Source organism: Mus caroli, chromosome 13 (genome assembly GCF_900094665.2).
Source record: "Mus caroli chromosome 13, CAROLI_EIJ_v1.1, whole genome shotgun sequence".
In the NCBI taxonomy this organism is placed as follows: Eukaryota; Metazoa; Chordata; class Mammalia; order Rodentia; family Muridae; genus Mus; species Mus caroli.
The window spans coordinates 105,022,700-105,048,830 of NC_034582.1; the positions used below are offsets into that span (position 1 = coordinate 105,022,700).

General features: G+C 45.2%; 1 protein-coding gene across 2 annotated transcripts in view; it reads right to left on the reverse strand.

The window, feature by feature from the left end:
* Positions 1-141: 141 nt before the first annotated feature.
* Map3k1 (mitogen-activated protein kinase kinase kinase 1) overlaps positions 142-26,131 on the reverse strand; it is a 57,330-nt gene continuing 31,340 nt past the window's right edge. Inside the window, exons 2-16 of one of the 2 annotated variants that reach the window (XM_029468222.1) lie at positions 23,312-23,462; positions 20,445-20,645; positions 17,124-17,324; positions 16,395-16,511; positions 15,864-16,012; positions 11,812-11,933; positions 11,229-11,310; positions 10,611-10,794; positions 7,500-7,778; positions 5,637-5,758; positions 4,665-4,756; positions 4,023-4,212; positions 2,500-3,766; positions 2,033-2,185; positions 142-1,313 (exon numbers count right to left, since the gene is read on the reverse strand). In XM_029468222.1, coding sequence (XP_029324082.1) covers positions 1,134-1,313; positions 2,033-2,185; positions 2,500-3,766; positions 4,023-4,212; positions 4,665-4,756; positions 5,637-5,758; positions 7,500-7,778; positions 10,611-10,794; positions 11,229-11,310; positions 11,812-11,933; positions 15,864-16,012; positions 16,395-16,511; positions 17,124-17,324; positions 20,445-20,645; positions 23,312-23,462 — 3,490 coding nt within the window. In that variant the 3' untranslated portion in view covers positions 142-1,133. The remainder of the gene's footprint in view (positions 1,314-2,032; positions 2,186-2,499; positions 3,767-4,022; positions 4,213-4,664; positions 4,757-5,636; positions 5,759-7,499; positions 7,779-10,610; positions 10,795-11,228; positions 11,311-11,811; positions 11,934-15,863; positions 16,013-16,394; positions 16,512-17,123; positions 17,325-20,444; positions 20,646-23,311; positions 23,463-26,131) is intronic. The other variant, XM_029468224.1, reaches the window with a different exon arrangement.

A 26,131-nucleotide genomic window follows, 5' to 3' on the forward strand; every position in this document is an offset into this window, starting at 1 on the left:
TTTTTTATATGTAAGTACACTGTAGCTGTNTTCAGACACTCCAGAAGAGGGCGCCAGATCTCGTTGCGGATGGTTGTGAGCCACCATGTGGTTGCTGGGATTTGAACTCTGGGGTGCTCTTACCCACTGAGCCATCTCACCAGCCCGAGCCCGGCTTCTTAACGCTCTAGCTTCTCAGGCCGACAAGATGAGCTCGTATGAAATGGTATGCTCATAGCCCGCGTTCAAAGTCCAGCTGATTTCCTCTATCAAAACTGTACACTGTGGCCTCAGCATAGGCCCGCTATCTTAGCCCAACTGATGAGCTTCGGGGTCAGAGAGAGACTGTATCCCAACAAAGGTGGAGAGTGACGGAGGTACACACCGTCTCAGACCTCTGACATCTGCACGCACACGGGCACACTAGTAAGCACATACAAACATGAACTAGAGATGCACTCTCAAACCATACGAGCACTTAACAACTGGCTGGATAACCTAGGCGTCCTAGCTGGAGTCACTGTTACATAGATTATAGAAGTGAACTCCATCTATGTTCAAGAGAGGGAGGTTTAACTTTGTGTCCCGGTGCTGTTTTATCTTCAGTTAAGTTTTCAAATTAAACATGAATTTATTTAGGTTTGCTTATTTATTTGAGACAGACTCTCACCTATTATGGCTCAGGCCATACCCCCCTTGGACCAACCACCCTTCTGCCTTGGCCTCTTGAGTACACTGCCTGCAGGCCCAGGTCCCGCTTAGTAACTTTATTTATATTGTTAGGAACATTCTTACAGGAACATAATCTATACAATTAGTGATGACTATTAAAGAGAAACATGGGATTTAAACAAGCCAGATTTTTTTTGGGGAAAAAAAATTCTTCTACACCAAGCCCTAAAATCACTCTTAAGAAGGGTTGCTGAGCTGGGGACCACAGCTCGGTGCCAGAGAACTTGCCTAGCACGGACAAGGTCTGGGCTCCATTCTAAGTACAACAAAACAAAACAGCAAGATGAAAAATTTTAATATTTACTAGATTTAAAATACAGTATTTTTTGTGGATAGCTTTATATTAGGAGTGGTTTGTTTTTAGAGACCTAACGTATTGATAAGTGAGGCATCCGGTCACTTGTGGGCACGCAGGACCCTCTTCAGAGAGCGCACATACCCGCCATCCACTCAATGAACAGGTTGTAGTTGCTCTTCTCGCACGTGGCCCCCAGCATCCTGATGATGTTTGGATGGTTGAGGTGGCCCATCATCCGGATCTCTTCCCTCAACGCTTCCACCACCTCCTCCTGCTCCGAGGATGTGTTTCTGACGTACGTCACCTGTTTCCACAGACACGTTAACGGGGTTTTGAGTTTTACTGCTCTTAAATTTTTGAACCGATCTGATGTAAAACGAACAAATCCAAACTATCTCCCACGTTGGCAGCAAGTGGCATTTACCCTCCTGGATGCCGTGTGCTTTATAAACACAGCAACTCAACATGGAAGACGAGTCAGATAATGCTACACAAGAAGAATATAGCTTAGTGAGCTGTAGATCAGAAAAATGACCTAAGGGGAGTGTGCTGTAGCCAAGACTCTGACTGTACAGAACAGTCAAGAACAAGAAAAGCCAATGACAGAGGAACAACCAGCGTGACTTTAAACTGGGAAGTCATTATTTCTGCACCCTGGTGAGTATGCAAGATCATTAGAGGAGGGGAAAGCACAGACATCGTCACACAGGATCTTACAGTGACCAGCTTCAACTTTTAAAAGGAGTTCATGTTTGTGCCACTTCTGGCAACATCTACCTTGAGTCTGAAGCTTTTCCAAACTGTCAAGTGTGGCTGCAAAACCCTGTATTTCTACCTCTAGGAAAGCAGAGGCAAGAGGGTCCCAAGCTCCAGGCCAGCCTGGGCTACGTGATGCTTCCAAAACCAAACCCACACCTCTAACACCGAAGCCCTAGGATACTGGCACTTCATCCTTTGAGTTCGCAGTTGTACACGCATCATTTCATAATTTGAACAATCTCACCCTGTGCTCCCAATACCAACCTGCTTCACAGCCATTAAAGTTCCAGTCCCCACATCTTGTGCTTGGTAACAGGAAGAAAACGCTCCGAGGCCTATCTGCTGACCTTTCAGCCATTCAGCGTCTTCCCTGTAAGGTTGCTTCGCTTTGGTATGGCCTGGAAGAGTTTCTGGTGTCTGAATAGTAAACAAAGAATCATTTTACTGTTAAAAGAACAAGATTGTATGAGAGAAGACTGAGAAAATACTGTTGTAATTCCCACGCCATGCATGAATCTGACCTCTGAACGGACACTGTTAACAACCAGTTATCAAGTGTGTAAGTGACAGTCATTTCAGAACCGGCCAGAAGTATCTCAGATAGGCTGAGTGCTGCTACTGCAGAGACTCAAAATCATTGCCACTTGATTATGCACAAAACCCACTCACATCTGTCTTCCTAGTAGACGTTAACGTGAGCTTTCCCAGGGCCGTGAAGGTTTTATACTCACATCTTGCTGAAGGATGATAATATCTTCTCCATTTTCCACCTGCAGCTGAGGGACGATGGGGAGGGCATCCTGAGACGCTGACATCGCCATGGCGATCGCTAAAGCCTCCTCTTCTTCAGCTTCCATCTTTTCTTTGCACTTTTGATTATGATTGACGTCATCTTTGTAGGTGTCGTCATTTTCGGCCTTTTCCGGAGAGAGGACGGCGACTTCGGACTTGAAAGTGACTGTTGTGTCACTTGAAGGCATGGATGCTTCAAGAAGGTCCTCGATGCTGGAGTTGAGCTCGGTGTTCACATCTAACCTGCACTTGTCCTCCACTGGCGTGAACACCGTCTCATCGCTGGGTATGACAGCGTTGCCACTGTTGCTGCCGCCGCCAAAGCTGTCATCACACCCGGAAGCACTGCTCAGATCAAGTGTCATGCTACTTTTTGTGGCATCCCCTAGTTTGCTTGTACTGCCCGGGACGGGTCGGGATGGCTTTGGCCTGTGTATGTTACTGGAGGGTGGGGGTCTTGACTGAGTAAAGACTGGGGAGAGTTTGTCTGAGTCTCGATGTTCAGAGCAGTTCCTCTGGAACTGTAGAGAAAACTTGCGCTGTGTTTGAGGAGATGCGGAAGGTATTTTGCAGGGAACAAATGCCTGGGGTCTGTGCTTAGAAATATCTGTTACAGAGCCAGCTGGGACAGATGGGGCAGAGGAACAAGGGGCTGATGTTGCTGGGAACATTAACTGAGCATGAGACAAGGGGGAGGAGTTCCAACACTGACTGTGGGGTCTGCCTTTTGTTTGAACCGTTGGCTTTGGTTGTTCCGTTGTTGTTGAGCTGGGAAGTCCTACAGAGACGCCGGCCAGTCTGTCAGAAATGTCCTCCGAGCTGGCACTCAGTCTCGTAGCACTTAACCCTTTTCCAGTTTTCTCTCTATGGACTGTGGGCTCAAGGGAGCTGTTTTCTAGACAGCTGGCGGGGGCCAGCGCCTGCAAGCTGTCCTGTTGCCCATCCACAGTGTCCTCCGCACCCAGCTGGATGACCTCGGCAATTTCTACCTCGTCCGCGATAGCCATCAGACGCCGGCGCATCCTGGTGAAGTGGGTGGAGCCAGAAGCGTTAAGCATGGTTACCAGCTTGGAAAACACGGCGGGCACTGCAGTCACCATCCTGGCAGAGCTCAGATATATCCTCCGAGAGAGCTTGCCGACCATCGAGTGGGAATTGTCAATGGATTGCAAGGCAAAGGCTAAGAGGGAGAGCAGCTTCTTATACCTGGAGGGAAACCGAGGCAGGACACCTTCAATGACTGGAAAAGCTCAAATGAACAGAAAATAATGCACAATTTTCAAAAGGCAATGTGTAGCCTGCCCTTGTACACAGAAACCATTTTGGTATGAAGAACTTGTAAATGTTTAAGTAGCCCCGTCTCCAGGCTTCTATGCTACTCAAATATGAGGGTTATCAGTCTACCACTGCAGGATGTGTGAGCAAGAAGGAAGAGACAGGTTCTGGTTTCTACAAGAATTACCTGATTTCGACAGGCTCAGCTTGTGAGACATCGGTACTGACAATGTGAGGATAGAACTCAGCAGGAAATTCCAACAGCAACCTGTCTATAAGACAGAGGCGACCCAGCAGTTCTTGCCAGTTGTTTGATTCAGCTTGGTTTCCAAGGATACAACTTAAGACGTAATCGACACCACCGACCCCGATGGACCCTACAGAAGGAGAGATAAATGGTGGGACAAGAGCATTGTAAAACTCTAAGACGAAACACGAGTAAGTAATGGGAAGGCTCACAGAAACCTTCCGGATTATATTAGTCTCAAGGACTTCTCTTAGATTCATCCCTACTTTTTTTTTTTTAAAGATTTATTTATTTATTATATGTAAGTACACTGTAGCTGTCTTCAGACATTCCAGAAGAGGGCACCAGATCTCGTTACGGATGGTTGTGAGCCACCATGTGGTTGCTGGGAGTTGAACTCTGGACCTTCAGAAGAGCAGTCGGGTGCTCTTACCCACTGAGCCATCTCACCAGCCCACATCCCTACTTTTAACACAGCTGATTGAATCAATTTACTAAATTACTTCAACAACAGTCTTAGGAGACATGTTAGGTCAAGAAAACAATAAATTGTGCTCATTATTTTAAAGTAGAAGTAATTACCAGCTTTAAGTATTTCTCTCCCGACCGCCAGCTCTCCTGCTTGGCCCTTGCAGAGTTCCAGCACTGTAGATATGGACAGCTGACTCGTGCGGCTACAAAGAAACGAAAGCAACCTTACCCTCAGATACTGGGTCAACAACTCCCCTGATGAGCTGCAAATGTCATGAAATCTCTCTACAGTGTTTCTTATGTTCTCAATTGTTCAAGCAAATACCCAGGGTAAGCAACCCAGAGTTCCAGAAAATGGGCTATGTAAGACATGCCATCTAAACCAGCCTCAGATTTGAAAAACAAGATTTTCCCTGCGTATTTACAAACTCTCTACAAGGTTAACTTATAACTCAGGCAGAATAGGCACGAGAAGGTGAACAGGGTGGCCGCAGAAGCAAGCAAGGGAGACTGAGCTGCTCTGCCGCTCGAATCGTGCGGATGGAGAGAAGCAATGGCTCGACCCTAGCTCCCAGGGCTTACTAAATCAAAGGGAGCTTTGCTGTCCATGGATGTAAGCGTCATGGCCTACGCTCACGTTCACTGCTACCGCTCTGCGTTTCTCTCAGTTTTGAAGACTACTATGTGAAGATGCGAAACTTGAAAACCAGTTAAAACCTCTTATTACAATAAACTTCCATTAAATTAAAAGTACTGGAAGAGGACCCTTTGCTGGTGGTTCCTATGAGGCGGAGGCAGGTATAACGGTGTAAGTTTACTCCTGGTGGTTCTATATGCCAGCTAGTGTTCCTGTCACTGGGTCTTTGCATGAAGAATGCTTTGAACACAGTACTTTAGATGAACAGGTCCACGCAGTTTGCTAGCCTGGCTGTTACTTGCCATTGGGGTTTCTTTCCTTAGCCCTTACAAGCTTGAGGTCCTATGTTGTCATTTCAGAGTTCATATTACAAAGTGGTGTTCAAAGACTTGCTAACGCGGATGTATCAAGGCCTGAGTGTGAGGTATTCTGAAGCGAGGCCATACCTGTTGGCATCTGCACACTTGACAAGGATAGTGTCTACAACTGGCCGGAGGAGTCTCTGAAGTTTGATTCTTTCTGCCAGACTGTGGCAAGGAGTGTATACCAGCATGGCTCTCAATGTTTTCTGGGGAGAAAAAAACCCTGAAGGTCAGTTTAACCACATTCAAAATGCATCAAAGAAAATGGCCTAAGCTGAGCCAAGCTGGGAAAACAAGTAATAACAGGAATGGATAACTGGGGCTGTTCAAACCAAAGCAGCAGCGAGTGACTTAAACCAGAGTTGGAATCTCTGACATCTCCAAGGCCAGACTTCCTTGGCTCCTCCCAGTTCAACCGGCACAGTTAGTGTTCTAGATGTGAGGGGCTTTGAAGTCACTGAATTCTGACCTAAACTTATACTTGTGGCCGTTCATGCTTCTTAAAAGGGAGATTCACTAGACCTGACTGGTAAATTGTGTTAGAAAAAAAGATTACAAGAGGTAGCTTAAACAGATTAGGTGAGAAATCATGCCAGCGAGACGGTTCAGCGACCACTGGCACTTGTCACTAAACGTGACAGACTTGGGTTTGACCTCCAGAACACACACAGACGGAACTACATGGCTTCTGCAAGTGGTCCTCTGATTTTCACATGGGTACCCCATCCCTCTTCCTCTTTTTCTTCCTTCCATCCCATCTGTATATCTATCTATCCATCTATCATCTGTCTGTCTAATTTATAAGAATTACTCCCAAGGCAGGTATTCTAAGCTGAGGATGGCTTTGAGCTCTGGGGGTCACTGGCAGTGCCTGAAGACAAGCTTCGTGTTTTCCCTCTCATGACAGACAGCGATGGGGGTTTAACGCTGCTAGCCGTCTAGTGCTTAGAAGCTGAGGTGCTCAACATCCTACAGCGACAGCAGCTCTGGTGTCCCTGCCCCAGGTCTGCCCAACCACAACACTGCTGAGATTGAGAAACAAGGCTCCAAGATGGGGTCTCCAAATGGCGAAGGTCAAACTAGCCTGTGCATCGCCTTTCTATCATGCTACCCTGCTCCTGGAAGACAAGTGGTTGCGGTCAACTGAGAAAGTCTACATCTACTGCATGTGCCACAGATAGCGCCAACTGTCAATTTGACAGACTCTGGGATTACACATGGCCTGGGCCTCTGCACCCATGTTGGGGACTGTCCTGATTTTCCTAACCTATGTGGTGAGCATCTGAACTGTGGCCAGGATTTGGTTATGTAAGCAGAAGACGCAGAGCCATGTATTAGTGTGGACACACTTGTCTTTCCCTGCTTCTTGACAGGATGCAATGTGGCCAGCTTCCAGAAATTTCTGAGACAGCGGACTATATTTTGGAATTGTGACCCAGAGAACAAACCTCTTTTCTCTGTAAGTTTCTTCTGCTGGGGTGTTTTATCAGTGACAGGGAGGAACTGAGGCATCATGGGGGCCATTTTCCATAAAAAGCCTCTGAATTTTCTCACAATATGAAGACCAACTTAACTGCCGACGCTCCCCTTTCTCCTTTCAAGGGCTGGATTCATGGCTTAGCATTACCATACATGCCATCAAGAAGTTTTAACTTGGCCATATGTGATGCAGTCATATAGTCAAGAAAATATATGAACAGCAAGACATTACTACCAGATGGTAGAAAAGCAAACAGTGCATAAGAAATCATGAGTATATCAAGATCAGTAAAGTTATATGAACAGACAAAATGAAATACTGCAATTTCTTAGGAGTATGGGATAAAAAAATTTTGGATTTTTCTAAAGTTAAGGTAGAGAAGATTTGTTTTTTTATAACTGATATCTACAAAAGACCAAAGAAAGAAAACTCATAAATAAAATATGGTTATGGAATAAAATACTTACTAAAGCAGCAACGTACACTTTGTAGACAGGGTCAGCGCAGACTATAGACAGGACACTGCAGCACGCCTCCACCACATCCCCTGAGATGCTGGGCTGGGAGGACCCGCTGGCCGCTCCCGCACTTAAGCTGCCCCCACTGCCGCCTCCAGAGTTTCCAGTGCTCTCCCCGTTTGCCAACAACAGGGCCCCACTAACGTCGTGGGAAAGACGCCTCAGGGCCATTTCCCTTACGTTCCAGTTTCTAGAGAATAAGCAGCCAACGAGCTCCATTCCAAACACCTGAATCAAGCAAACACAACGGGATGAGAAATAAGGGAACCCACGCTGTATTAACAAGTTTCTGATGATTACAGAAAACATGGCCACCTCTCAAGTCTTTACTGTATCTGACAGATACTTGTAATTGTCAATGTTTTCCTAGTGAGGAATTACTATACACACATTCTGTGTGGACACATGGATGCACATGTATATGTGTGGAGGGCAGGGGTCAGTTTCAGGAGTTGTTCTCGGGAGGTGTCCACTTCTCTCTCTCTCTCTCTTTTTTTCTCTTTGGAGATGGGCTCTTCTATCAGGCTAACTAGGCCAGGTTGGCTGGCCACTGAGCTGGGATTGCGAGTACATCAACACACCCAGCTTTCTATAGCATGCTGGACACTATACTCAGACTCCCGTTCTTAAATGGCAAACACTTAGTGTAAACAGCAGAACTTAGTGTGGACAGCTGATCGGCATAGCGCACTATAGCCTAGAACTCCTGGACTCAAGCAATCCTCCTGTCTCAGCCTCCCAAGTAGCAGACTCTGGAGGTCATTTCGTCCATAGTCACAGCCGTCCAAACTCTGCTCTCTGCCTCTGCTCCCTTTTCTCCACTCACGTCGATGGCCAATAGCATCCAGGGAGAAATGGGGGGTCACACCCTAGTTCCCTGACTGTCAAATTCATGGGACTTAGAAACTTATGGGAATGGCTGTTGAGAGCTTTCCAGATTATGTTAATTGAGGCGGGGGACCTAGCGTAAATGTGCTAAGCACCAGCTTGTGGGCTGAGTGAGGAGAAATAAGCTCTTCTCTTCTGCTTCCTGTCTATGGATGCAGTGTGACTCTAGCTCCTCCTGTCATGCCTTTCCCCATGGTTAGCTGCATCCCTTCAGTTGTAAGTTGAAACACATTCTTCCCTCTATCGTTACTTCTTCCAGGTAATTGGCCACAAAAACAATAAAAATCACTAAAGCACTGCAGCACTTAGTCTGAAACGCTCATTACTCCAACACTTAGAGCACAACATACCTTCAGACTCAAGTTTGATTGGTAACCATGGGAACTAACACTGAATAACTTCGAGTAAGTTCTAATAACTAGGTAGCTTCATTTTCATAGTTTGCTTTATGCTTAAAAATACTAAAACCTGGGCTGGAAAGATGACTCTGCGGTTAAGAGCACTGACTGCTCTTCCAGGGGTCCTGAGTTCAATTCCCAGCAACCACATGGTGGCTCACAACCATCTGTAATGGGATCCGATGCCCTCTTCTGGTGTGTCTGAGGGTAGCTATAGTGTACTCACATATATAAAACAAATAAATCTTAAAACAAAACACTAAAACTGAGAGAGAAAAAAAGAGAAAAACTATAAAGAACTCCAAATATATTCTTGATTAAAATACTTTATAGAGAAGGAAGCAAAGGTTTTATAAAAAAAAAAAGGAAAAAAAGCAGGAAAAGCAGTGGTGTGGAGACTTCAAGTCAGAATATTTTTCTTAAGAGATAAAAGCCACAGAAATTTATGTTATTTTTGGCCTGTAGGAAAAGGTGAAGCAGGTGGGACCAGAAGAGAAAGGTGAGACTAAAGAATGCTTTGTTTAAACTAACAAAGGGCAATGATATAGCAGAGTTGATGTTTGTGTGGCTACAGCATCAGGCCCCAAACCTCCTCTACAGGAGAATTGTAAATGGTATCAACCTCATGACCAATTAGCAAAAAGTAAGCTTAATGTCTAAGATGACGTATATACGTGAAAACTTCTAAATATGAGAGGTAAGTTTAACCCAATTCTGGGCTGGGGAACAAGTTCTGATGTATTTACATGTGTTCTGTTACCAAGAAACTCTAAGGAGAATAAACCAGCAAGACCCTCGAGCTTCCTGCACTGCTTCAGTTAATCAACCTTCCATGATGTCCTAAGATAAAGCAAAACACAGCCGGTGACAGCCTCAAAACAGTGGCATCTAATGGCTGAGAATAGACAAGGAGATGTGCCTCTCCGCAGGATACTGCTCACAAACCAGATGGAAGAATTAAGCTGTGCCTATAAATTCTGTGGATTTTATCAGATTGGTAAGGAGCGGGTGGTTAACAGGAAGAGTACATTTCAAGACCGCAGAAGGAGGAGCCGCGAAGCTGAAAGGCAGCCTTTTTCTATCAGAGCCATTGGATGATTTAAGATGCCTCACAAACAGCCCAGCACCCAGAGCCTGCCAACTAGCCACGTGGTGCTTATCTGACCTCACTCCTATCTCACTATACTATCTACTGGAAGCACTGGCTATAGATCCTACATTTGAAAATAGTACAGTAAGCATTCAAGTGACCATGAAAATAATTTATAAGTTGGCCAACCAAAACCTAAGTTCACGGAGGATGAAAAACTATTCTGAGGAGGTAAAGGCAACCAAAAAACCCAAACCTGAGAAATCCGAGTCCTCATGTGTCCTCTCACCAAGTGCCCTGCTGTGTACCAGGGTGACACAGAAGGGGGAAACTGGGTTTACACAGCAGGAAACAGGCGCACAGCAGACACACTTGCCAGGAACGGGGATTACACGGGGGGAAGTCAGCTCTGAAGGGCGGCACCTCCCCCCCTTGCACAGCCTCTTACGTATGTTAGGTTAGGAAGAGACACGGGAGATAGGTGAAACTACAAAGGAACTTTAAAGTGTAGGCTGTGCAACGTGAATATAGAAAATAATAACCCAGAAGCCAGATTTAAGGTTTTAGCATGCTAGGAGTCACACAAGGCAAGTGCTTCCCTAAATCAGAAACAGCTGAGGGACGGGGACAAACACGGGACATGGCCAACAGGACTCTCTGGGAATTACATAAAGGGATACCTACCTGAATCCATGGCTCGGCCAAATCTTTGTAAGCGGAAGGAATCTGCTGGGTTCCAAAATGAGTAAGGTTAAAACTGCTCTCCTGATTCCTCCGCTGTGATCCGGCCACGGGCTGCTGCGGGGAGGATGGCTGCTGGACAGCTCGCAGGGAGGCGGGGGACTCCACGGGGCTTGATAACTCATGGCTAAAATGAAAAATAACAAAACTTAGCTGCAAGATATTAACAGATATAAGTCCCCCCATTTATTTATTAATTTATTTATTGATAACTCATGGCTAAAATGAAAAATAACAAAACTTAGCTGCAAGATATTAACAGATATAAGTCCCTTATTTATTTATTTATTTATTTATTGATAACTCATGGCTAAAATGAAAAATAACAAAACTTAGCCGCAAGATATTAACAGATATAAGTCCCCTCATTCATTCATTCATTTATTCATTTATTTATTGGGACCAGGTTTGCTGTAGCTCAGGCTAGCCTTGAACCCACGATCCTCCTGCCTCAGCTCCACCAAGAGCTGGGATTACAGGTGTGTACTACCATGAAGGCCTAGAGGACATCATTTTAATTTTTTGTTGAACATATACAAATCAGATATTCAAAATTACTACCTGTAGAAGTCATGGGATCTCCACTTAGATCTACAAAGGGGACATATTAGAGGCTCTCTATTTCTTCTACACTCTTCCGCCCCTGAAAAATATAAAGGAAAAATATCATGAAAATGTCAACGTTTAAGTATAAAGTCCTCAGCATTCATGATGGTTAGTGTAAGACGGATATAGAAGGAGCCTCATACACTGCAGTGGAGTCAATCCTGATGCTTGTACAAATGCTACCATCACCCGTGATAACACTGCTGTGCTGAACATCCCTCATAGCATCTTCCCCAGTCCATTCTGTGGCTAGCCTTGCAGACTCACCCTCTGGAAAGCCTGTCCAGGTCTTCCACCCTTTCTGTCCTCACAGCTTCTGGGCTGGGAGCTTTTCAGCCTATGTTCCTTCCATTTCTACCTGCATTACTGGACATATACTCCTTTCTTCAATCTACACAGACCCTATAACCCAGGCTGCAGAAACTCTACATGGAGCTTAAACAGGACTCCCTTCTGCTCCAGACAATGTCCCCACAACCCCGAGTAAAGCCGCCAAGCAGAGCCCAGCCAGGTTGAGCGTGGGGGAGGGGACACCTACAGATGGACATGCAATGGTGGTGCAGCTTGTTCCTGCAGCCATCTTCACACACAGTCAGGCTCTCCTCATCCAGCATGCCCAGCAAGCAGATGGGACACATCTGCTCCTCTTCATCCTTGATGCTGTGAGGGAAAGAAGCAAAACATTGAGCGCCCAACCCCGGAAGACGTCTCTGGAATAAGCACCCATTAGCCACAGATTCCCGTTGGATGACACCATGTGATCACATAGCAACTGCAGGGCAGTCAGTCCTTCCTTCCTTCAGAGATCCGTCTGCCTCTGCCTACCGAGTGGTGGGATTAAAGATGTGCACCACTTCCCGCCTGTTAACACACAGGAATTCAGGAGCAGAACCATGGAACTGGATTCACAGATTGTACGTGAGTTAGACTGTCCCTACTGTGAATGGAGGAACTACAACCCACGAAAGGAGGTTCGTATCCCTGAAATGATCCCTCTGACCAGCCATGGACACATCATGGTGGCATAATGTTTACTGATTTGATAGATTCTAACTATATATGTATCTGCTTACCACTGACACTCTAGATGTATTCTTAGTTTTACAATTTAAGAAATCATCATAAACATTTTTTAGTCTAATTTTTGATGTTTTAAAAGTCACACGTAACAGCGAGTATCAAAGGGAAAGTTATCTAGTCAACATGTGGCCTATTTTATAAATAAAGTTTTATGGACAATGGCCACATCCACTCACTTTTTTTCGAGACAGGGTTTCTCTGTGTAGCCCTGGCTGTCCTGGAACTCACTTTGTAGACCAGGCTGTCCTCGAACTCAGATATCCGCCTGCCTCTGCCTCCTGAGTGCTGGGATTAAAGGTGCACGCTACCACGCCCGGCTTCCACTCACTTTCATATTATCAATGAAAACTACTTGAGCTTACTAGGGCATGACTGACATAAACACTTAAAGAAAATGACATAACTGTAATAGTAAATAGTATATGTCATAGCTATTAGTGACCATTATAACTCTGCCCTAGTTTTTATACACCTATAATTTCATATATATATATATATATATATATATAATCGGTATAAGTAAGCAATAGAACTCAAGTAAGGTTTCACTTATCAATATTTCCCACAGTACTCAGTAGTCTTCAGGGTTAGTAATTTCAATGGTTACATGGCATAGTCATAGCATGGACATGTCTGGGGGGCAGTGCAGTGTACAGGGCCCTTCTGTGTACCCCAAGTTGGCCTGGAACTCCCTACACAGCCCAAATGGCCTCAGACTCACTGTAGCTCTCTCTCAGCCTCCGGCACGCGTGGATCACGTGCGTGCGTCACCACGTCTGGCTACGGCGTGGGTATGCTTTAATCATTCATTCGTCGCTGGCTATTTAAACCTGTTTCTATATTTTCACTACGCTACGCCACACATAACAAACAGCCACATGTAAGACCTACTGAGGATGGTATGTTTCTTCAATGCACAGGTCTGGCTAGTGCCTGCTCTAGAGCAGGAGAGGAAAACGCTTCAGGAAGCCACGCCCCCTCTGCACCCCCGGGAGGTCGATCTGCTTTCCATACAGTGGAGCGCCTCTCACGAACAGGCCTGTTGCATTACAAAAGTCCCCTTAATTACCTAAGTAAAATGTGCCATTTCCCCACATATATGTATATTCATTTATATGGAGAAATACAAAATTTTATATAAATATTCGTTTTTAAATAAAAATTCATAAATGTTATTTTCATGATGTAGAAAGCACAGGTCCTGGACTCACCACGCATCCCCACCCACAGACGCCCTCCTACTGTGCTCTGGCTCACCCTTTCCTACCTTCCTCGTCTCTACCTGCTGTGCTTTTTATTACGCATTTTTTCAGAATGTTATTGGGTTCACTGACATGTTTACTAGCCTCTTCAAAATTTTCTTTTATGACCCGGGTGGTGGTGGTGCACACCTTTAATCCCAGCACTCAGGAGGCAGAGGCAGGCGGGTCTCTGAGTTTGAGGCCAGCCCGAGTTCCAGGACAGCCAGGGACAACACTGAGAAACTCTGTCTCGAAAAACAAAATAAAACAAAAACTTCAAACAAATTTATTTCATGACTATTTTCTTTCTAGGATCACCTTTGCGCTTTCAGTTTTTAGAAGGGTTTTGTATATTTTCAGTATGCTTTAATCTTGTTTATTTTGAATTTTTATTGCATGCATCTGTTTTGTCTGTATGTACATATATATGCCACACGCATACCTGGTGCCTGTGGAGTCCAGAACAGGGTGTCAGATGCCCTGGAACTGGAGTTATTACGGACAGCTGTTAGCTACCATGCGGTGCTGGGAATTGAACCTGGGTCCTCTGGAATAGCAGTTGGTGCTCTTTACTGCTGGGCCACCTCTAGAGCCTCCTTCTCTCTTTTTTTTGTTTTTTGTTTTTTGTTTTTTGTTTTTCGAGACAGGGTTTCTCTGTGTAGCCCTGGCTGTCCTGGCACTCACTCTGTAGACCAGGCTGGCCTCGAACTCAGAAATCCGCCTGCCTCTGCCTCCCGAGTGCTGGGATTAAAGGCGTGCGCCACCACGCCCGGAGCCTCCTTCTCTATTTTCTATTTTTTTGAGATATCATTTGAAACTTTTATAAAATTAGACCCCAGATGAATCTCCCTTTAGGTGTCCTTTTTATTACTTATTTTTTCTATAAAAATATGTGATTATGTGGAACAAATTACACAACATGGCAAACTCTGTGCCCACACTGCTGATATACCAATGCACCTGGAAACTTCGGGTCCTGTCCCATATCAATGTATCCTTGGCTCACCTTAGGAACTTCTGATCTAAGCTTTAGCTATCTAGCTTTAAACATTATTTTCTTTCTTCAACGAAAAAGAAAAAATAAGTTTGGTTTCTCAAGCTTGATAAAGAAGAGACCAACCTCCCTAAGTCTCCCCATCTACTCAGAAACAGAAAGAAACCTGGGATAGGAGTCAAGACACCCGCACACTGGTCATGCTATGACTTAAACGAGTTATGCCGCCTCTTCTGGCTCCATCCACATCTAAGGAAGCCAGAAGATCTTTCACTTCACAAATCTTTGTGTTTTCCACAGATGAACATCTGCTCAGTGGGCCTCAGCACCACTTCCCTCTGCTCCGTTAATTCTGAGGCAGTTATGAACTTGAGGGTCTGTGATGGGATGCAGATGAGACCTCCCACGGCCAGTGCTTCTCAAACAGGGAGCCAAGAACACAGATACCTGGTCTCCTTTCTGCAGTAACCGAATCATCTCGTTTTTACACCAAAGAGGTAGTGCCACAGAACAGAAAGAAAAGTTCTGTTACGGAGCAGATAACAGTCTCCACAGAATACCAGAGACTTAAAACACCCATCTATTCTTTTAGGCTGCATTTTGCATCCCTCGGAGCTTGTCTTGGTCATCTTTCCAGCCACTGTGTCTTGGAGCGTTTGTGAAGCACTGTAGACTGTATGCAGTAACCATGAGTGATGGTGACCTCCTATCCTACAGCTGCCCTGCCTACTGACCGAGTACAAGCTCACCTTCTCCCAGGTACAGACTCTGGAAACAGATACGAACGGAGTACTGATGTTATAGGATATAAAAATCCCATACTTAAAAGTGATTTTGGAAAACCGCTTTGCCTTGCATACAGTTTATTTATAAAAGCGTTACCGATGTTTCCTTCTACTTTACAGTTGCCTCAGCTTTATTACCTGTGGAACAGTGACAAAATCTACCCAACATAAGAACAGGAGGGAACAGCGCTGTCGGGGGCTTGGCTACAGTAATGTCTGACAGAGCAGCCTCTCATTCGTTTACACCTGCTGCCTGCTTTCTCACAAAAGTGGACATTATGTTAATTTCTGATACGTCATTTCCAGTGCTATAGTGTGGAGAGCAAAGCGGCTTCACGTGACCTTTAATAGCCTTTACCTTTGATTTGAACATGAAAAGCCAAGACTCAATAACATCATTGTCTAGCAATTCAGTAAGTAAAAAAATAAAAGACCCCTAAAATTACCGTGTGCCAGTACATCAGTGCTCCACCCTGTGACCAGTACAAACCTGTTTTCTGAACTAGATGTAGATGTGCTAGACGATGACAGTGTGTGACAATTTGACATGCGTGACACAAACTTCTGGATGGTATTCCGGGATGGAGCTTTGATTCTCGAGCTACGCCTACTGTGGTATTTCTGGAACAAACTCTCAACCTAACATTGGAAAAAGACAGCGTCAATGATATGGATGCCACAATTATGCACATGAAGAGGTGAATTATTCGTCCTTATTTGCATAAAGTTTGCATAGAGCTGATTTAAGAGCTTCCAACGTAAGAACGTAGCTTACTAAGGACAACGACGTTTACCGCAGCACAGTGTTTCCTGCCTTTTACAGTTTAGGAGAAGGAAAACCAAACCATCTGTCACTCAGGAAATCACCAAAGAACCTTTAAAGGCCTCAGATAGTTCTTTTGTAGCTTCACGTGCCCAACATGGTCACCGTCTATTTCATTCAGTGCTCTTGGTAAAATTCACGATGCGCCATACAAGTCTGCTGCCAATTTTACCCCAGAGTTGTATGTTGAAGAATTACCTCAAAATTTTTTAAAGTTTTTCTCCATAACATGGGGTCAGAGGGTTCTAGCTGAAACACCCGGAGCATGACAAACAAGAGGTGAATACAGAATGCTCCGCGCCCACAGCTGCAGTTCTGCAGAAGAGAAGGAAAACCGCCGTGAATACATCGGTGAGAATGCCTCTGGTTATCATGCTCTGGCATTTCAAGTCCATTTTATTGAAGTTTCTACTAACATTCTTCATCATTCTCACATAAAGACACATCGCCATGCATTAATCTGCTTTCAATGAATGTATTTGATAGATTGAATTTATTTTATTCAAGATACTAAGCTATAGTCAAAACATCATGCACAGCCTAGATGCATTTTAAGCTCACTTTAACTTACTAAACAGAACGCATCTCAGGTAAGGACCTTATAAAACTGAGCCCTGCAGAGACACGCCTGTAATTCTAGTGGCTGCAAAGCTGACGCAGGAGGATCACTGTGAATTTAGGGCAAGCCTAGGCTACAAACTGAATCTGAAGTAAGCTAGATGCACTGTAAGACATGAAAATGAAAACAGTAACAAAGCAAACACCACGAACAGGACGAAGAATCCAAAGAAACCTCCGGGGTGAAGTGACACTTGTACAGTTTCTAACCACACACACACACACAAGAAGAAGAAAAACCATTTCCTAGTACGCAGGCTAAAAATGGTACCATATACCAATGAAGTATAAAATAGTGTTGGACACTACCTGTGGCCCAATAAACACCCGGTATTTATTGTCTGGACTGTCTCCTCCAATCAGGAAAGAGTTAGGTCCTATCTGCTGCAGCAGGTACAGCCGGGCTCTCATCACTTTGTTCACGCGGCGGCTCGTCTCCTCTGGGCTGTACGGGGAGAAGCCATCCGGTGACGGGGCTCTTCGGGGTGGTGTGATTCTGCCACTCTGGAACTTCACAACATTGTTTTTTATTAGGTAAATTTCTCACTTCTTGATAAGAAATTAACTGGTCATACCAGAAAGCCATGCGGCAGATTATATTCCCAGATTTAAAAAAAAACGGCTTCCTGGAGGAAGTATATGCTGTAACCTGACACAACTCATTTTAGAATCTCAGTCATTCCTAGAAGAGATGATAAATCTTTGCCTGGGAGACAAGCATATGGTCATTTTATAGACTACTCCATAACCCTGGGTCTTCCTAAAGTACTGTTTGAGCTCAAAGCATATGTTAAAGGCATAAAGTGACTGTTTCTTGCAGTGACTGTAAACACGCAATCTCTGGGCTTCTGGCTCCCCATGACTGCATTCACATGGACCCCCTCCCCCATGGACGCCCCCTCCCCTGACCCCTGCAGGCGCTTCCTCCTTTACAACACCCCCTTGAGGCTGACCAAGACCAAGACCGGAACTTGGTCTTGTCATCAACGCCCAGTAGGGATTATGGTTGGTGGAGATGCCTGGCCTGAACGTTGCAACGACGGCATAAATAGCATCAAGCCGTAAAGCTTCCCAGACCCCTCTGGTGGTGGGACAGGGTGCAGATGCCGGGGCGAAGGGACGGTGTAACGGTTTCTGAAAATGTCACATTAACACCTAGGAATCCCACCCCTAGGTATGAACTGAAGAGAAGTGAAAACATGTCCACACACAAACTTGTATGTGAATGTTCACACCAGTATCCCTGGGGCTAACGCAAAGCCTGGGGCTAACAGAGCAACTGCAGGTCACAGTGTACTTGAGCAAAGAAGCACCCCATGGATTGGGCAGACTCAAAACCTGGAGTCATCAGAGAGACGGCTTAGCAATGTCCAGCCAGCCTGTGCAGGCCGAACACAAAGCAAGGTGAAGCAATTGCTGGACTGGCTGTAAGGAGCCTTGGCCGTGTGTGTGTGTGTGTGTGTGTGTGTGTGTGTGTGTGGCTGTAAGGAGCCTTGGCCGTGTGTGTGTGTGTGTGTGTGTGTGTGTGTGTGATAGGCACACCTCAGCTATGCAACAAATAGGCAGTCTGTCTGTCTGTCTGCAGTCCATGAAAGCTCAGTCTGATTTCCAAGTATAGAAACAACTTCAGGCTAATGGTGCCTAGCTCGTCCTTACTGTGGTCTGGGGCAAGGGGCACAGAAAGGCACCATTCTGTCTCTCCATAGTCAGGGTCCTCCTTCCCTTTGGTGCCTCATGGAATCAAGATGCACATGGATTTGAGAATGGATCTCGCACGAAGTAGCTTCTGCTCTGGTCCCGCAGCCATTCCAGGAGGCAGCCACCAACAGCACCCCCACCCCTCACTCCACCCACGAAGCCGCCTCAGCTTGAGCAGAGGCCATCAGGAGCAGAGAAGAAGCTCCTGTCCCCAGTTCTCAAATGTCTGAGCCGGTCCCAGTTACAGAGTCGTCACCAGTGTTAGTTAGTGATCAAAGTCTACTTTGGGTGGATCTATGTGCTTTAAACGACCAGGGAAACGTAAGGTTTTCCTTGTGCACAGCGCCATTCACTCACTCTTCAAACGCAGAAGTGCATTTCCACCACTAGGGTCTCTACTGCCCCGTGCTATCTTATCTCTCCGATGTCTGATTTAACATGAAAAGCTCTCTGGTCTGCTGTGATATGTGTTGATTAAATCACACATACAAAAAAAAAAAAAAAAGGAATCCGACTTCCGAAGGAAGGGATATTTTGAGAGCCTTTTCAGAAAAAGCATGCCTCTTCTCTATGACACTATAGCTGCCCATCACCCCCTCCCCAAGCTCCAACAACAGTCTCTGATTTCTTTACATCCTTTTACTTTTATTTTATGTGTACAGGAAGTTTACCCGCATGCATGATGAGCACTGTACTGTGTAGTGTAGTGCCCACAAAACCAGAAGAGGGCATGAGATTCCCCAGTGGTGGATTACACGTAGCTGGAGCCACCTTGTGGGAGCAGGAAGAGTGGCAAGTGCCCTCAGCTACTGAGCCCTCCCTCTCTCCAGCAATGGAGGCAGCTGCCATGTGGCTAGGAAAGATCTCTCTCTGCTTTTTCTTACTAGCGCGTTTAATCCACAGGGTACACTTCATGTCCTGAATGGGTCCTACGAATGATTTCCCTTCAGCATACACTTAATTATCTGGGAAGTGCAAGTTTACTAAGTAACAAAGACATACTTAATCATGCAGTATTAAAAAAGTTTTTTTTTTTTATATATCATCTGTCTCAGAAAGGTCTAAATACTGAGAAACCATCAAGCACGGTGGGAACTGTCTTCTAAAATTAAAATTTTTGCTTTGGAACCTCAAATCTTATCAGTGGTTAAAAGTACTTTATTTTCTTTGAAGAGACAGTTTCATTTAGTTTGCTTTAGAGAAAAACGTCTGCTAAATACACGTCCACGCCACCGTACTTCGTTGGCCATTTTTTTTCAATGAATGATTCTGTTCTGTGAGAACAGGACGATCACAGCTCCAGCAACTGCATAACTGCTTCTCCTTGAGATGGTGACCACATTTTAGGGTACGGCAGAAGTGCTTTTTATGCAAGCATCCCATTTTATAAATATTTAATACACACTGAGATTCAAAAAACATAATTTCTATTTCATTCACAAAGGCATTCTTAAATCAAAGTAGCCCTTTTCATTCATAGACCATACATAGCAATAAGAGCATGAATTCTGAGGGGTTAGTGTAAGGCAGGTGGGCAGGAGATATGAAAACAGGTATCAAGGCCAATGATTCACACAATGCGTAGGTGCTAATAAAGGGGAAACCCTGATTCTGATGTTGTATTTTACTGCCAACTGGGGCGGGAACACTAGCGACTTTATCAGTTACTGGTGCACTGAAAGGCAGACAAAGCACTGGTTTTTGTATAAAACTAGTTTTGACCTGACCAATGTCCACAGAGCATCTCGGGGGCCTAGTTGTGACCTGACAGACAGAGCATCTTGTGGTTCCTAGGACCCGTGCTCCTTGTGAATCACTTCAGACCACACTTTGAAAGCTGCTGCTCTCTGGCACAGCTGGGCTACCCTCTCTGTGTCGTGAACGAGCCAAAGAGGACAGCCATGAACAGAATGGGTTTGAATCTTAACTTACAGGCACCGGGGACACTCGTTTCCGTCTCACTCCTGGGGATTCCGGCTTCACCGTGCGCCCTGACGGAGAGCTGCCAGGAGACGGGCTTCGTCGGCCCTTGGGGGCTGGTGCAGCGGAACCTGCCTGGCCCTCTCCTTGGGGCTCAGCTGCCAAGTTATTCATTTCAGATCCATCTCCTTTAATAGGGATTGGCTTCACCACCTGAAGTGAAAGTAGTTCATTATTTTACTTAACAATATACGAGAAGCACATTTGACCATCACAGGGTGGAAAATGAACTGAGTTTTTAATACAATATTAACACAGATATTCCAGGTAACAGGTCACACTTTATTTGGTATGACTTTATGTCACCGGTGTGGGACACTCTTACTGACACAGATGTCATGTGTACACTAATTAAGGTTACCGTACAAAATTACGGAAGAACTGCTACTTACTGCATTCTCTAGCTCATTTCATCTTCACAATTAACTTAAATTAGGAATCAAATGCAGAAAAGTTAGCACTTCAAGGATTATTCAGTGAAACTGAAGAACTACTCCTCTACATTTGGAAAAAGTGTAGGCAATACAAACAACAATGGGCATTAACTCGTCAAATACAGTTTGATCGCCTTATACTATCATAAAAATTGTTATTTTACAATATTTTTAAAGTGTAGCTCAAGAAGGCAGGGAAGGGCTGGCAGCACAGCCTGGTGGTACAGAGGTTTCTCAGCATGCACGGAGCCTTAGGTTCAAATCTCAGGGCCAAAGGGGAAAAGAGAGATTAAGGGGCTAGAAAAAGCCAGGGCAGTTTCAAGCTTAAAGACCAATTTCTTAAATTGGAAACATGCAATTTACACAACCTGCTGCTGTTACTGCCATGTTTAAATATAGGCCTCTCGGACCAGATCTGGGCTGTGCAGCCTGAGGACAGTAGAAGTCTACACTGTGCGCTCCCGCACCTCCCACTCTGTGCGGCACAATTCCATCTGAGGACTGCTCACTCATCCCTCACGCTTCGTTCCAATCCTACCGTTCATTAACCCTCGGATAACACAATCTACGTTCTTTAAAGCTTTCTATAGTTTTAAAAAGTTTATCTTCATTATTTTTATTTATGGGGGAACATGCACATGGGTGCAGGGACCTGAGGATGACAGAGACAGGGACTCCCCTGGAGCGACCGTTACAGGTGTGAGCCACCAGATGTGGGGTCAGGAGCCACTCAGTCCCTTAGCAAGGACAGCATCTTATACTCTTTCATCGCTGAGCCATCTCTCCAGACCAGAACCGCATTTCTTTCTTTACTTGTGTGTGAAGTCGGAGTGTAACTCGTATGAACTGGTTCTCTCCTTCCACTGTGTGGACCAAACCCTGACAGTCTGTCTGGGCTGGCGAGCCCTTTAGCCATGGAGCCGTCTTGCTGGCCCAAGCCTACAGTCTTCATCTGTCCCAAGTCTTTACTGCCCGTCTGCCCGCCTCATGCATCTGGTACCTGCTCGTCAGCGGATCTGTGTTATTTTACACATTGCTTTTACTTAGCCTCAATTTCCTGTTTGGAGATATTTATTTATTTATTTATTTAGTGTTTTAAGAAGGATTTAAAGGCAACTGAATAAAAATAAATAAATAAATAAATAAATAAAATAATTAGACCTTCCAAGTACAAAGTAAACTTCCTAAGGATAGCTTGAAATCTGTAAGCCCCAGAATGCGAGATGGGCAATTATGCTCAAGGGTTATAGGCTATGTCACTTACTCTACACATCTCTTCTCTCTTTCCTCCTGCCCCACATACAAGGTATTTAAGCATTTGCCAGAAAGTAGACAGTGAGAGAAAATGAGTTTTAAACAATATAACATTAATGTGGTTGGATTTGCCATACAGCACTGTAGAATAACTCCAGCTCCAGGAGCTTGAAGAGGAGCACGCCCTAAGGTCTGATGGAACACGCCCTAAGGTCTGATGGAGCACGCCCCAAGGTCTGATGGAGCACGCCCCAAGCTCTGATGGTGTTCACTGCTTAGGTCTCTACTGCTTAGTTTTGACCGAGCAGAACTAAGCCCCTCTCCACTCTCTCTCACATCTAAAAGTGTTTCAGCAAATCTTTCTAAGCTTAGTCCTTTATTTCTCTCCCTCCTCTCCAAAGGACAAAATGATGAAGGATCCCATTACATGTGGGCACCACATATGATACACAGACAACATGCAGGCAGGACACTAAGACATAGAGTACCACTTCAAAGCTGAGAGTTTTATTTTGTATGTAGTTGATGTAATGTTAAATATGCCTGTGGGATGAGGAAGGAGGAGAAGACTGTGGCAGGGTTTGGTCAGGGGCTGGCTGGGGTGTAATGAATTGCTGTTTCTGTTTCAAAAGAAAAATATAAGCCAAGTGTTTTCCAGAGACTGGCGGCAGGCCTCTTCCTCTGTCTGGACAGAAGTGCATTTTACCACGGCATCTTCAACTGTTTGAGCGGAAATCACAGCTCAGGATGCAGGGTCCTTTCCCTTCTTAACCTGGCTACTCTTGTGACTCCATAAATTTTATTTTTAGCCCCAAGTCTGTTTAATCTGATTTTTTTCCCCTGCTTTCCTGAAAGATTTCTGGAAGCACAATTCTTAGACCTTATCAGACATAAAGCGTCTCAAATCAATTAGAATTTTTATTCAGAAAACCCAGTACAAAACCCACTCAGAGTACAGACCCTGCCATCAGAGGGCAGTATTCCTTTATGCGCTCCACCGAACGCAATCCTGTGATGGTTTAAGTTGCTCAATGGACAGAGTTTTAGTTATGACTTATTTCAAGGACACAGGAAGTTGAGCTCCTCACTTCCTGCGCTGCCTTCCCCAGAGCCGGGGCCCACAGCACTCACCACAGGGCCTCTCCTGTTCCGCCTCTCCAACCACTCGTGCTTCCAGGCGGGCATACAGGTCGCCTTGAGCTTCTCCCGGATCATTCTCTCCTCCGGGCGATCCTCCATCTTGTGCAGTCCTTTGAGGGTTTCTTTATTCTCCATCTCTCGACTAAAGTTACGGGAGAAATAAGGACAAGAAAAGCGTCAGATGCGAGAAATGATCCCTAAGCACAAGTCAACAGCTGGTTGTTTTACTCTGGTGACAGGTGCCTGAAAGGACAGAGTCACAAACCCCCAGAAAGACAGCGGTAAGGGACAAAACCACCACGCATTATGAATTCTGTGTTTAGCGTGCGCACTGCTCAGCACTGTCTGCTGCCACCACCTTTAACGGTATCTCTAACAAGAGGAGGGTCCACCTAGAAGTTGTAGGCTTCCTAATAATATACAAACGCAGGCCCTTTCCTAGTAGACGCCAGAACGAATCCAAAACATTAGCTATTGCTTTAGCAAAGACCGCCCACCACCCCGATATTACGATATACCAGAAACAGACATTTGGGAAGCCCCCGACTACCCTTATTCTAGATTTCCTAACGACTCATGCCGATATCCTGAGATAACACGATCAAGTCTGCATGTTCCTGGAACAAGAGCACTATGACGAAGCTCTTGGTGTATACTTCGTAACTAGAGAGGAAAAGACCCGCTACGAACATTTTGACCTTCACTTCATAATAATGAGTTACCAGAATGAAGATAATCTTCAAGCGAGGGACTTCAGGGAACTAATTAGACAAAGTCTAGTAGTTAAAAGCACCATTCTCCGCAAGACCGCTCATTACAAAGTGCACCTATCCCCACTGGTGTGCGTGCACAAATATGCGTGTGCAGACTTCAAAGCCTGGCTCCCAGGGACGGCTAAGCACCTGTATTCTGGGAGAAGGACCCTTTTTTTTTTTTTTTTTTTAAGAATTCTAGGCTAACTTCAGTAACTATTTTTGGAAAGCCCGGTAAGGCTAGAGAATAATGATTTTTGTACGCTGACAGGAAGGGGAAACGCTCGTAGAAACACCAGAAATGATGACCTTGAACTCACTCCTGAAGGCTAACTTCGAACTTGTCAGGGAATTTTCCAGTTAATCACAACCCAGAAGCAGCAGCTTGAGTGAAACAAACAAACAGAAACAAAAAAAAAACCAAAACAAAACAAAAGAATCCCAAGGTACCCAGGACCGGCGAGGGTATGCTCAGCACACACCAATGAAACACTGAGACTGTGGCGCAAGCAGCACACAGCAAGAACACAGTGGGAAACGACTAGGTGCCCGTGGGAAGAAAAGGACACTCTACATCTGACCTGAATCCTGCAAAAGTCAGGCTACAAAGCAGACATCCTGCTATTCAAAAAAAAAGAAAAGAAAAGAAAAGAAAAAAGGTTCCTAAGCAAGAGGGAACGCAGGATGGAAAGGCTGATTAAATGACGGTTCATTTACTTAGCAGGATTTGTTTCCACCATGATGATGGTGATGACGTCACTGTCAGAGTAAGAGAGGAGGTAAGAAAGTCAGACAGGAGGTAAAGGGAGAAGACAGGAGAAAGTGGGTACCTGTTTCCTCCTGAAGGAAGCTTCCTTAAAACTCTAAGCCAGGCACGCTTATCAAGGCTCTGGAAGGAAACCAACGGAGGACCCTCAGGCAACCCCTCAGCCATGAAGAGTCACAAGGTTCCAGGCTGCAGTAACAACTGCTGGGGAGACGGGGTGCCCAGGTCTGGCAGGGTCTCTGGAGCTGGCTTCTTCTCACTGCCACCCCAGTCTCTCAGGCTCACCCTCCTGCCTTTTCTCCAGCCCCAGGACACAAGGCTCCCGGGTGTCCTGGATAGGCTATGTCCCACCTGACTTCTCACTGAATTCACTTCTACACAGCCACTCAGAGACTGCGTCAGTTCACTCTTTCATAGCTATTTCTCCCATTGCTATTTCTCCTTCAAAGTGATCACCTCCCTCCAACTGCAAACTCTACTGGAGACAACTCTCTCCTCCTGGAGCCTTGATAAGTTAGTGCCCCTTGCTTGGCGTTTTCAGGGAGCCTCCTTCAGGCTGGGAGCAGTTCAGAGGAGATAGGTGCCCATACTCTGCTCCTGCTTCTCCCCTTACCTCCGGGCTGTACACGGAGGCACGTGCTTCATCTATCCACTGTGCATCAAAGCACAGGCAGAACCGAGTGACCGTTGCCTCAGATGAAACGAGTTTTCTTTTACTAACGAAGTCTTCAGCAGTCCTAAGGGCTTCCCTACCACTTTTAGCCCTGAATGACTTTCATGTTAGTTAAGTATTTTTATCACTCTGCACTTGTGATTACGTCTGGAACTCTGATGTTATTTATTGAGAGAATTCATCATTCCAAAATCAATCTATAAGCATAAACAAAGCGTTTTAGCCTTCTCATAATTATTTTGTATAGTTAATTCTAAAATGCGCATTTTTTACACTATGTCATCTGAAATCTCAATGGCTCTGAGCAATGACATGTAAATTTTTAGGTGACTGTTTTTCCTTCATAGATTGTAAAATGGTATAATTTGCAAACGCCGAGATCTGAGGAAAACAAAACAAAACATGCAGTACATCCCATTTTTCATGCCACAAAAAACCAAAACAACACCCCCACCCCCAACTGCTTCCATTGTCTCTGAAGTAGGAAGCAGGAACAAGTCTTCCTCTCATGCTTACACTGTTGTTTATTCATAGCCTAGCCTGTGCTCCATCCACAGACAGCAGGGTCCTAGCCTGTGCTCCATCCACAGACAGCAGGGTCCTAGCCTGTGCTCCATCCA